Source organism: Octodon degus, unplaced genomic scaffold (genome assembly GCF_000260255.1).
Source record: "Octodon degus isolate 3935 unplaced genomic scaffold, OctDeg1.0 scaffold00268, whole genome shotgun sequence".
Lineage (NCBI taxonomy): Eukaryota > Metazoa > Chordata > Mammalia > Rodentia > Octodontidae > Octodon > Octodon degus.
This window is the reverse complement of record NW_004524844.1, coordinates 1,870,102-1,882,141: the sequence shown is the minus strand read 5'-3', so window position 1 is coordinate 1,882,141 and position 12,040 is coordinate 1,870,102. Positions and strand designations below refer to the sequence as shown.

Sequence of the window (12,040 nt, the reverse complement as noted above, 5' to 3'; positions counted from 1 at the left end):
AAAGAAAGAAAGAAAGAAAAGAAAAAAACTGGGACAGGGAGGGACCTGAGCTCTCAGGTAGAGGAGAAAGACTGACAAGGAAATAGATACATCAGAAGTCTCCAGAGAGAAATGGAGGCAGAAGCAGCTGGTTCTCCCCTTCCTGACCCTTTCAGTGTTGCCTTTGCCCCGACCCACTCTCAGACTGATATGAGTTCTGTGCCCCTCAAATCTCCATTCTCTGCGCCTCAGGCCTCTGAGACTCCTGTCAGAGGATGCTACTTCCAGAAGGTTCCTCTGACCAGGGCTTCCTCACCCTTGGCGTGGCTAAAAGTGCTGTCTCTGACGCTGTGCCCCATTCCTTCAGGGCTTCTGTCCTCTCTAGGAGCCACAGCCCCACAGTCCTCTTTGCCACTGCCATTAACAACAGTTCTCTGGCTCGTTGGTGTGGTGCATGTAAATTCCAGCACTCTAGGAGGCTGAGGCAGAAGCATCACTTTTGAACCCAACCAGGGCAACTTACTGACTGGGAGACCTTGTCTTAAAGTTAAAAAAAAAAAAAAAAAGCCTGGGGATGTAACTCGATGTGAATGCCCTAAGTTCAATGTCAAAACCAAAACCAAACAAAACAACACTCTGCACTGACGTTATTTCACAAATCTGTGAGCCTCAGCAAAACAGAGGTTCTTTCTTTTCTCTATTCTGAGGGGCCAGGCTGTGGACTCTGAGCTGACTGAAGTCTCACACCGGCCCTGGGCCTGTCTGTTCCTTCCTCTCATCTCCCGAGATCTCTGGAAAGAGACCCCTTCCTTAGCATCTAGGAGGCTGAGACAAGAGGATCGCTGGGGCAGGAGTTCGAGGCCAGCCTGGATAGCATAGTGAGTTCTAGGCCAGCCTGGACTAGATTGAGAGACCCTGTCTCAAAACCACAAATAGGAAGCCAGCTGTGGTGGCATACATCTATAATCCCAGCACTCAGGAGGCTGAGGCAGGAGGTTCATTTTGAGTTCAAGATCAGCTTGGGCTACAAAGTGAGCTCAAGACCAGCCTGCATAGCAAGATCCTGTCTAAAAACAAAACAAAACAAAACAAAACAAAAAAAGCCTCACAAAACAAAAGAGAACTGTTGCTAACAGGTTCACCCTCTGACCTTCTGCCTAGACAGCCCTTGGGCTGGAAATGCCTAGGTATTTCAGTCCTTTCTCCTTTCCTCTTTTCCCCTCCACCACCGCATGTGACCCATGGCACCACTGCAGGGGGCATGGTGGCAATCGATGACCACACCCTGATATACCCAATATGTGTAACCCACCTCCCACCCCCTGCCTGGTTCGTCTGAGGAACGTAGCAGATGTGTATTCGGGGCAGTTCCAAGCCAAGTCTTTAAAGCACTGGCACCTTCTGCTCCCTCCCCTGGGAATGCTCGCTTTTGGGAGCCCTCAGAACTGAAACTATGGAGATCTGATGTCCCCCTACAAGCTTTTATTCTGTCACTGCTCCAAATGTCCTGCAGCCAGAGCATGGCTATATGGACTCCCTATGTTGTGTTCTGTTTTGATGAGGCAGGGTCTCGCTATGTCGTTCCGGCTGGCCTAGAACTTACTATGTAGCCTAAGCTGTCCTCGAACTTCTGTGATCCTCCTGCTTCAGTCTCCTGAGTCCTGGGATGATAGGAGTGTGCCACCAGGCCCTGCTGGAGACCGCTGCTTTGGGGGCCACAGGCCTCTGTCACAGATGACTCTGAGCTTCCACCTGCCGTGCTGAGAGTACCCTACCTAAGCACCTCCCCTGGGTCAGTCTGGCTCTGCCCAGACACTGCTCCTCTCTATGCAGCATGGGTTCTAACAGAGCTCTTCCAGAGGGTAGGGTTTCTGTCTTGAGTAGCCTCTCCTAGCTGGCAACACCAAGGGCAGCTGGCACTGAGTGGGCAGAGCTAGTAAAACTGAAGACGCCTGACAGCCAGGGAGCCGTAAAGGCTTGCTGGGAGCTGCCCATTCCAGAAGTTCCCACAGTGTGTTGTAGATGCTGGCTCCAAGTTGTGGGGGGCGGGGGGCGGGCACTAACACTGACGGAGCTGAAAGCCAGTGGCTTTCAAAGCTCAGGGCTGTGAATGTCAAAAGAACTACACTCTGCCAATTCTTCATTCCATACAAACTGAACAAGAACGCTCAATCAGGGGTAACATTCAGGAAGCAGGTGGGAGAGCCTCGCCTCCAAGGGGGAGGGTGGACAGTGGTGAGAGTGGAGAGCAGGCTCTAGAATCAGACCATGTCTAATTTCATCATACACACACACACACACACACACACACACACACACACACAATCACCTGATGACAGTATCACAGAAGTCCAGACATCCTGCTGGAAAAACCAGATACAGGAAGATTCTGCCGTTCCATGGAGAAAAAGCCGTCCCAGCATCCCTGCCAAAGTGCCTGACACACCTGAGTGTGCCACCTGGAATGTCCCAGCCCAGCTGGGCTGCAGCAGTCTGTCTCTGGTCACCACCACATGGAACTGCAGAACCACCCAGCAGAGCCCAGTCATCCCCAGTGATTGTGAGGTGCCCCAGTTATTGTTTATGGCTTCAGGAATTGTAAGCCCAGGTGGGGAGACACAAAGCCCCAGTTCCTGTGCCTCACAGAATCAGGATGCGGTGGAGGCTCAGTATGAGGCCACATTCTGACTCTTCTTCTTCCCCTTTGCCATCCCTTTGCTCTACTCCCTTACTGATACCTCTTGAAAGCGAATAACTGGTGCCTGAATCTTGTTATCCTCAGACAGGACACTTCCCACCATCCCACCTCCAACTAGAACGCAGGGTTTCACTCCTCCCCTCCCCCCGGGATTCAGACCCTCTTTGTTCTCCTTACTTTTCCTTGCCGTCTACATCCGGAACCATCCTCTAGATTCCTCAGACAACGGGCAGGCACTGTGTGTGTGTGGTGTGTATGTATGTGTGTATGTGTGTGTGTGTGTGTTGGGGGGGTTGAGGATAAAATTACCCATGAGGCCTTGAAAGGAAGCAGCAAGCAGCATGTTGGCCCAGCCAGCAGCACTCAAACCCCCACCCCACCTGCACAGCCTTGGGGACAGGCAAGTCACACACAGGCCAAGCAGACAAAGTCCAGGTTGTGGTCTGGGTGGTGGCAGCAGCTCTGGGACATGAAGGGACATGGGTTGTCTTTGATTCTGTGTCTGTCGCAGGAGGGGCTCTGTTGGTTGCTCCATACCCCAGGGGAGTCTCTGTGGCCACCCCCTCCACCAGTTCTCAGGCCTTGGATACCCCAGAATCCATCACCACGGATCCTCCAGCAGGTCCCACACCTGAGCGCCACCGGAATCAGATAAGTCAGCACAGAAGATGCTGGGGCCTGGGGGGCCAGAGCCCAGGGGAGGACCTCCGCTCAGGGCCTCGAGCCAGTCTAAGGCTTCTGTGGGTCCCTCAGGAGAGGAGGAGGGGGAATTCGCTAGGGATGGGATCGAAGACGAGAAGACAGAGGAGAGGCCTTCGGAGTCAGCAGAGGGGGACAGGACGTCGAAGGACCCGGGGAAGTCCAGGGGGATGGGGGGCAGCAGGTCTGCAGAAGGAACGGGGCGGGGCATGAGGCTCTGACATCAGGGAAGAGGTCCCCAGAACAGCATTCCTCCTTTTCCAGAGCCCACCCAGAAGTGTCTTACCATCAGGCTCCACCTCGTCCTTCAGGATGTCATCAATACCCCGGCTCGGAAGCATCTGTGGACCAGCGACACAGTTAATGCGGAGCTCCAGCCCAGAACCTGAGCCCAGACCCTGCTGGGCACCACACGCGCACCTGTGCCCTCCGGATCGCTTCCTGCAGCTCCTCCTCCAGAGTCCTGGAGGCTAAGGCTGGTGCTGAGGAAGGCGTTAGGACCGGAGCTGGAGCCTGAGTTGGAACAGGTGGCGGGGCTACTACCAGGGCATCCGCAGATCGTGGACGAGGTGGCCGGGAGGGCGCAGGATTTAACTTGACCTGGAACCGCAAAACCAGCAAGATCCTGTAAACCACGAAAACCGGGGACAAGCCCATCCACGCGTAGTCTGCGGCTCCAGTGGGTCCTTTGCGGGAATTCAATCTCTTCCCTTGGCCTCGCCCCCTATGTTTTCATTGGTTTCTCTTCGCTTGAGACCCTCCCCTTAACCACGCCCCCACTTTGAATTGCGCCGCCTGGTCACGCCCCCCTCACCTGATTGGCTTCCCGCCCCACTCCCCTTTATCCTCTTTTCATTGGTTCACAAACGCATAGCCCCGCCCTCACCCCGCCCTGCCGCCGGCCGATTCCCAGGGTTTTGGGTCTGAGGCGTGGCCAGGGAGCGACCGCCGCATTGTCTTCCCGTCTCGGCTTCGGCCGTTCGCGGGGCGGGGCGCCGCCGCGCATGCGCTCCAGAAGCATCGACTTGGTCCCGGACACCGGGAGGCCCCTCAGGCGCAGCTGCTGTCGGAGCTCTGAGACCTGGGGAGGGGACAGGGCAAGACGGTGCTGGAGGGGTTTCCGAGCACAGTCGGGGCCAGAGCATTTTGTTTTTATTTTGAGACAGGGTCTAGCTATGTAGTTCAGGCTGATCTTGAACTCAGTGCTTATCCCGGGCTGTGACCTTAATTAAACTCGTGGCAGTTCTGCCTCAGCCTCCCAAGTACTGGAATTACTGGAGTGCTTCACCATGCCAGACCGGGCTAGGACATTTGGAAACTGCCAAGGCAGACTGGATCCGGCCTCCTGGGGCCCTACGGAAGAATGAGACTGAAGATCCAAATTCCTGGATGGCTGCGAGGTGCAGGCTCGAGGTCTGGGCTGCTCAGCCAGCCCAGGAGGCGCATGCGTGTGATCCGAGCACTCAGGCACCGAGGCAGGAGGGTGGCAGAGTCGAGCCCAGCCCGGAATACTTAGCCACTTAGAGAGACACTGCCTCAATTAAAAATCTTAACACAAATTTAAAGGGCCGGAATATAACTCAGTGTGAAACTTTGATTCAGTCCCCAGTGCCTCCATCCTTCCCCAAAAGGAGTCTGGCCCTCACAGAAGAAAAAGCCTGGCCTGGAAAGGTGCCCCCCAAACTCACCGTCAGCTCTTCCAGTTTAAGGGTCTGAAGTTCCAACTTGTGTGGTGGGGACGAGGGGCTGTGGTCTCCTGGTGGGGAGGGAATGAGGGGCACAGGCTTCGTCCTAGGGACAGTCATGAGGGCGAAGATTAGAGGGGCAGGAAGAAAGCCCTTTGGGGTCCCCAAAGTCAGGGACAGCAGGAGCGGAGAATTCTGGGGTCTCCAAGGGAGCAATACATGAGGTAGAAGTCTGAAAGAAGAGGAGCTGGGAGGTGGGCTCCGGGGGTCTGGGGAGGGAGGGGTTTGGGGCCAGCACTATCCCACCACCTTGGACTCAGTTGGACACAGGAGAAGGACGGGAACAGAAACTCTGGGTCTGCAGAGAGCAGAAATGAGTCATACCTAGGAGGTGGCCTGCCTGGGGGCTCTGCCCTGGTGCTCCGGCCTGGCTCCTGGGGCCTGTACTGGTGGTAGGTCAAGGTCCCCTGGGGCTTGGACGCCCTCCAGCGTTGGGAAACCTTGGGTGACTCCTGAAAGAGCGGGTGTGATGTCCTGTGCTTCAATATCCAGGCCTACCTGGGTCAGCCCAGGGTCAGCCTGGTGCTGGAGAGGGACAAGGACCACGGCTAGGTCTCGCTGTGGCCTGACTTACCTGCTGTGGGCACTGCCACGGGCAGTGCTGCAGCTCAGGAAGCAGGACTCCAGGGCTGAAGAGGAAAGGGGCTGGGGTGGAGGGCAAGGCTGGAGCCAGAGCTGGGCCTGGGGCTGAGATCCATGGATCCGGATCTGAGGCTAGAGAGAGAGTGGAGGGCCCTGAGGGCTACACATAGCAAGCCCGCCATGGAACCGGGAAAGAAGTGCCCAGGACCAGGGTATGGGGGCCAGGTGGGCACCCTGATTCCTGGATCTGAGGGTGGAGGTGGTGAGGACATAAATTTTCCCATTCTCAGGAAGCCAGGAAGCCAGGAATGGTAGCATACTCAGTAGGCTGAGACAGGAGGATCATCTCAAATTTGAGGCCAGTCTGGGCTTCACAGTGAGGCCCTGTCTCAAAAAAGCAAAACAAAAGCCAGGAATTTTGTCCTTGATCACCAAGGGATGTATTGAGGGTCACATGCCTGGAGCAGATAGTGTGGGGTTCTTCTTTCCTAGGGGTGGAGTGGCAGGGACCTGGACTCCTGAGTCCCCGGGAAAGGACAGGATGGGATTTCCATGTGCTCCAGGCCACACATAGGGACTGAGCTGCAGGAACCAGTGAGGGACCTGTTGGAAGAACTCAAGGGTGTCCCAGAGCAGTGGGGCCACCATGCCCTCCCTCCATTTCAAGCCCACACTTACTCAGGTCCTGATTCCGTCTGTGGAGTCGCAGCTGGAGGACTGTGGAAGGAGTGGGAGGTAGGACGAGAGCATCCAGGAGCCTGGCTCCCCACGGGTGGCAGTGCAGTCCTTGGCAGACACTCGTGCCCGGCCCCCTTACCCACCCAGCAGGTGGTGGGCAGCCAGCTGCCTTCCTGGGCTTGCCTGCTCCCTTCAGCCCATGCTTGAGCCACTGCTCTGGGGCTGGGAGCCAGCCCTCTCCCCAGCTCCACCTGCCTCATGCTGAGCTGTGCACACTCCATATCCGGCAACTCGCCAGTGTAACTGCCTGGCCCATTATACCTCACCCTGTGCCCCCCACTGTGGACACACAGCTGCCTTCCAGCCCTTCCCACGGTCGCCCCTCGCACACCCACCTTTCTGTGGGCTTCCCCCCCACCTTGCACTGCACTCTGGCAGCCAACCAGCCGCATCCGGCTCTCACTCTCGGCTCTCCTGCCACACATTTCTGCTCTTCTCCACACACCTGAACCCTGGCACACGCTCTTGGCTCTGCAGCGACTGGTGTCTCTGCACACACTGAAGCACGTAAGCACATGCCTTTGCACACTCACGTACCCTTTGCCTACTCAGGAATTAACCCACAGTCTTCCTGCCCTGAGGCCCAAAACGTAACTTATTTTTTCTTCTTTTAGAGACAGTCTTGCTATGTAATCCAGGACGATCTTGAACTACGCAGCCCAGGCTGGCCCTGAATGTGTAAATGTCCTCCCACTTTGGTCTCCCAAGTTCTGGGACAGCAGAGTGTGCCACCACACACAGCTCTAAAGCATAATTTTTTAAAAATCCTTTATGTATTTATTTGTTTGGTACAGGGTCTTGCTATGCAGCTCAGACTCAGTATTCCTCGTCTCAGCCTCCCCAGCTCTGGGATTACAGGCGTGCACCACCACGCTCGGTTTCAGTGGCTGGCACAGCTCCTGGGGTTCCAGGGCCAGCATGGCATGTAGTACCAGCGATCAAACTCAGGTCCTTGCGCTTGTCAGGCGGGTGCTTAGACCACCGAGCTATCTCCCCAGCCCTAAAGCGTAACTTTTGACACATCCAAGCTTTGATAGCTCAGTCCCCTCACCACACTATCCCAGTCCTCTGCCTTGCACCCTGGTCAGTTAAAGCCCTTGTTCCGCTGGTGGCCCAGGGCCTGCCTCACTGCACGCCCATGCCTGGCACCCCTCTCCCGTGTGCACACTCATAGTGTTCAAGACACAACTGTTTGCTGAGGACTCCATTATGCACAAGCAGCCTTTTGTGCGAGGGCCCAAGGTCCTTCCTGCCACCCAGAGTAGAGCATTCCCAGGACTATAAGGCTGCAGCCTGCCCTTAGGAGAGGCTTCTCACCAGATCGGAACTTGGACCGGATGATTTGGGAGCGCTGAGAGGAAGCCGCCAGGGTCATTGTCAAGGCCGGAATGGGACCTGGATCGGGAGAGGGCAGGGCCCCCCCAGAGAGCAGGCTGGCAGCCAGTAGCTCAGGAAAGCCTGAAAGTTCAAGATGGATATAGCCTGTGGTCATGATTTCTACCCAGGGACCTAGTGTGTAGGTCCGAGGGAGGAGTATAAGGACCTGGAGCCCTGGGTCTGAGGAAGGAGACTGGGGGTGTCAACTCCCCAGTACTGAATGGGACAGACCTGGGGTCTAGGACTCCTGTTCCTAAGGAGGCCACTAGGAACCTTTGAAAATGGAGGAAGGAGAGAGGCCCAGACCCTTTATCTTGAAGGATTGGAAGTTCAGGACTGGAACAGAAGTCTGAGACATCCAATCCAAGATTTTCAGTGGAAAGAAGGGGGATCTGAGAGGTCTCAAAGGGTTAGAGTGTCCAGGCAAGTGAGAAAGCAAATGGGTGGGTGACAGCCAACCACCCTGGCCTTAGAGCAGGGACTAGGACCCCGCCTAAGTGTAACAGAGTCCCTCCCCTGACCCAGGGGCTCCTCACCAGATGGGGTCGAGGCAGCTGTGCTAGGGCGGGCAGTGTCCGGTTCAGGCTGAGACTCCAGGCCCTGCCCCACCTGCCCGCTGGGGCGTCTTAGATGCCCCTTTCTGGGATGCAGAGAGCTGGGGAGCAGGGCGGATATAGGGGAGCCTCTTCTGGGGCATGGGAAGGGGTGGGGCCGGCCTCGGGTCCTGGTTCACTCCTCCTCAATTCCTGGGGTTGTGGGTTGGTGCAGCAGCCCACAGGCAGACAGACAGGAACAGGTGCAGGCAGAGGGGTGCGGGTGAGCAGCAGCGACAGGTGGTCTTATCCCAACCCTGCCAGCAGGTGCCACCTGTCGCCCTCTTTTCCCTGACGCAGCAACAGGAATCAGGTTCAGAGGAGGGGAAAGTTCAAACCCAAGGCCCAGATCCCTGGGTCTAAGAAAGGAGGCTGGAGGTTTGGACTCATGGGTCAGGGAGAGGAAGTGCTAGAAACAGAGTTGGCATTCGGTGTGTGCGGAACAGGCAGGCAGATCTGGATGAGGGAGAGGCCAGATGCCTGGGTCAGAGGCAGAAGAGTTGGATATAGGGTTTGGGAGTGGCAGGAAGGGACAATTGGTTCCCACTGTATGGCCAAGCCTGATATTCGGCCGAGCTTGCACAAGGCTGTACTGTGAGGTGTGTGGGAGGCTCCAGTGCTCCTGGGTTGGATTTCACGCATGAGGGCAAGCAGAGGCCGAGACTATAAATAACCTCCTCAGGCTCGGCATGGGCCCAACACTCCGGGCTAGAGCCCTCACGCTCGAGTTTAATAAGTGAGGCGTTGACAATACCACATATACTTTTATTGCCCCTTGGCACTCACATCCCAAGCCCATCTTCCCATAGTCCCATCCTTTACTACCCGAAAACCACCTTTGTTTCCCTCGCAGGGCAAGAACTACAACTCCCAGAAAGCTCAACTCTCCAGGAGTTGGCGCCGAGGAATGCTTCAAGGTTCGCGCGCTTGCTTGCTATAGGTTTTTTAGGGAGGCGTGGTCACGGGAGGTCCGTGCCGGTGATTGGCCGGCAGCTCCTGCTGCTCAAGATCCCAGAGGAGGCGGCGGAGCCTGCGCAGCTCGCAGTGCAGAGCGTCGTTAGTCACCGGTTCTGTGAGGCACAGGCGAGGGCTGCCCAAGGGCAGGATGAGGGGAGGATGTGAGGAGAAGCTTTCGAAGATGTCACCTATGAGACCAAAGAAGATGGTGTTAGTGTGAAAATGGGTGTGAGGCAGTTCAACCACTCCCAAATCGGGGGCAAAAATACTAGAGCGGGATCAAGTCAAAAACATAATGCTCAGGTCCCGAAGCATGATGGGATTTGTAGTCAAGACTGAGGCGAGGTCAATTAAGACTCAGGACATATGAGAACTTGTACTGTAACATCATGTACCTCAGTAGTGTCCCAAATTTTCTGATCAAGAAGATTATGGGGCCAAAGAGGAAAGTGATCGATGACATAGAGTGTGCCTAAGGAGAGTCACATGGGGAGAAGACACTCTCTCAGGCTTTCACAGAGAGCACATTGGCCAAGCAATGGCCGTGACTCATCCATATGGCTGCACTGACAAAGGTTCTACAATCTGAGGTACAGGATCTCAGAATAAATCCTGAGGGCATTTCACTGACCTTCTCAGACCAAAAAGCTACAACTCTTGTTGCACAGGTCCTACTTTACCTTGGTCTTAACCATCCAGTAGAAAAGTATGAAGACGAAATATAGGAAGTAAAGCCATGTTGTTATGTTGAGCTGTGGGGGACTCAGGTCAAGAATTTCCAACATTGCCAGTTAAACAGAAGACCCAATGCTATTATGGGCTACTGGACTCTTTTAGAATATTTTGCTGAGTTTACACACCTATAATATTCAATAACGGAACTTAAAAAAAATGGGGTATAACTATGAATGTCCATTTTGTATCTGTGTATTCAAAGTGGTTGGGATAGATATATAGTTGCATTCTCTTAATGAATAGAATGATTTTTTCTAATGGTGTTTGTAAATAGGATCACAAGTCTGCATCTTGTACAGCAATTAACCACTAAGAAGAATATATGCAGTGTATTATTTGTTGAAACTGTACTTTCGATTTGATTTGAAACTGTCTCATTGCTATATGTTTATCAATAAAACTTTGAAAAGAAAAAAAAATGAAAAAAAAAAAAAAAAAGACTGAGGCGAACCACAGTTGCCTTGGAAACGGCCACTTGCTTAAGTGCTTGAGGAAGGACTGGGAACTTGGTCCTAGGAATTTCTGAAGGTGGAGGGGTCTGGAAGCAGACATGAGTGAGAGATCAAAGACGGAAGGGGCTGGAGACCCGAATCCTGAGAAATAACAAGGAACTGAATGCTTGAACTCATATCCTGGGGAGAAGGGCGGTGGGTCCAGCATTTAGATCCTGGGACAGGAAAGGGCTCACTGTCCAGAATGTTGGGTCAGAAGCTGGGATCTGGGAAGATGGACTCCTAGTCCTGAGTAAGAAGAAAGCTGCCAGCCCACTGCTGGTTTTCCCCCTTCCTCCTCACCTGTAGCCACCACATCTCGCTCTGCTGGGGGAGGGTCCCAGGCAGGTGGTGGCCTGAGCCCAGGACCCAGCTGGTAGTGGCTGAGCAGATGGTGGAGCTGAGCTGGGGTCAGAGTAGGGTAGTCAGTTCGTAGGCTGCTCCAGGAGGCCTGGGAGGAGGACAAGGTAAGAAGTTACAACGGAGGGATCACCACTGAGGGAGTGATGGAGAGCAGAGTCTGTACCGTGTTTCGGCACCATGAAGCTGGTCATCACTGAAGTGATGGTGTGGAAGGGTGTGCTCTTAGGAGTTTCAGAAAACTGATGTGCTGAACCAGGCATGGTGGTACACACCTATAACTCCAGCACTCTGGAGGCTGAGGTAGGAGGATCGCCTCGAATTTGAGGCCAGCCTGGGCTACATAGTTCCAAGCCAGAACTACATAGTGAGACCCTGTCTCAAATTAAAAACAACAACAACAACAAAAACAGTATGTGCTTCAGAGTTGTCATGGTGTGTGTATAGGTGCTCCCCACCCAACACCTCATACAGTCATGGGGCAGCTTCTCCAGTTTGTGATTAATGTGGGTGCGGATGCTGCATCTGCTCTGGGGCAGGTAATCTGTGTTACCATGTGAGGAGGGGAGAGCAGCTTGCTAGCCGCCAGTGCTGCTGCCCCTCCCTTTGCTCTTTTCAGCTGCCATAAATGGCTGCTCTATGCCATGTGCCACTCTGCCTTGCAGCCAGCTAATAAAGACTAAAACTGCCGCTGTGAGCTAAATAAACTTTTCCTTCCTTAATTTTGGGTGTTGGATATTTTGTCCCAGCAAAGAGAGGAGAGAAAAGAGTAACTGAGATAAAATTTGGGGGGCTGGGGAGATGGTTCAGTAGAATAAACGCTTCCCTGTCAAGCACAAGGGCTGGAGTTCAATCCCCAGTTCTGGGGGGAAAAAAAATTGGTACCAGGAGTGGGGTCATTGCTGTGACTACCTTGACCATGCGGATTACAAGCTTTTAAACATAGTTTATAAAAAGCAATAAAAGAAAGCTGTTCTATATGAGACATTCTGATCAGAGCTTAAAAGACCAAAAAGCTGGGCTGGTGAGATGGCTCAGTGGTCTAAAGCACCTACTTAGAACAAGCTCAGCAAAGCACAGGGACCG

General features: G+C 54.1%; 2 protein-coding genes across 3 annotated transcripts in view; both read right to left on the bottom strand.

The window, feature by feature from the left end:
- Nucleotides 1-2,999: 2,999 nt before the first annotated feature.
- Nucleotides 3,000-8,580, bottom strand: Mamstr (MEF2 activating motif and SAP domain containing transcriptional regulator). The gene is made up of 10 exons (XM_004646522.2): nt 8,355-8,580; nt 7,759-7,899; nt 6,382-6,420; nt 5,696-5,835; nt 5,446-5,573; nt 5,065-5,167; nt 4,263-4,457; nt 3,797-3,976; nt 3,663-3,717; nt 3,000-3,562 (listed from the first exon to the last, which is right to left on the bottom strand). The coding sequence occupies exons 2-10, from the start codon at nt 7,814-7,816 to the stop codon at nt 3,279-3,281; spliced, it is 1,182 nt and encodes a 393-aa protein (XP_004646579.1). The 5' UTR covers nt 7,817-7,899; nt 8,355-8,580; the 3' UTR covers nt 3,000-3,278.
- A 581-nt stretch (nt 8,581-9,161) lies between these two features.
- Nucleotides 9,162-12,040, bottom strand: part of Rasip1 (Ras interacting protein 1) — a 19,934-nt gene continuing 17,055 nt past the window's right edge. For both annotated transcript variants that reach the window (XM_004646475.2, XM_023706666.1), the window contains exons 11-12: nt 10,898-11,045; nt 9,162-9,556 (exon numbers count right to left, since the gene is read on the bottom strand). In XM_004646475.2, the coding sequence (XP_004646532.1) occupies nt 9,357-9,556; nt 10,898-11,045 (348 nt within the window). In that variant the 3' untranslated portion in view covers nt 9,162-9,356. The remainder of the gene's footprint in view (nt 9,557-10,897; nt 11,046-12,040) is intronic.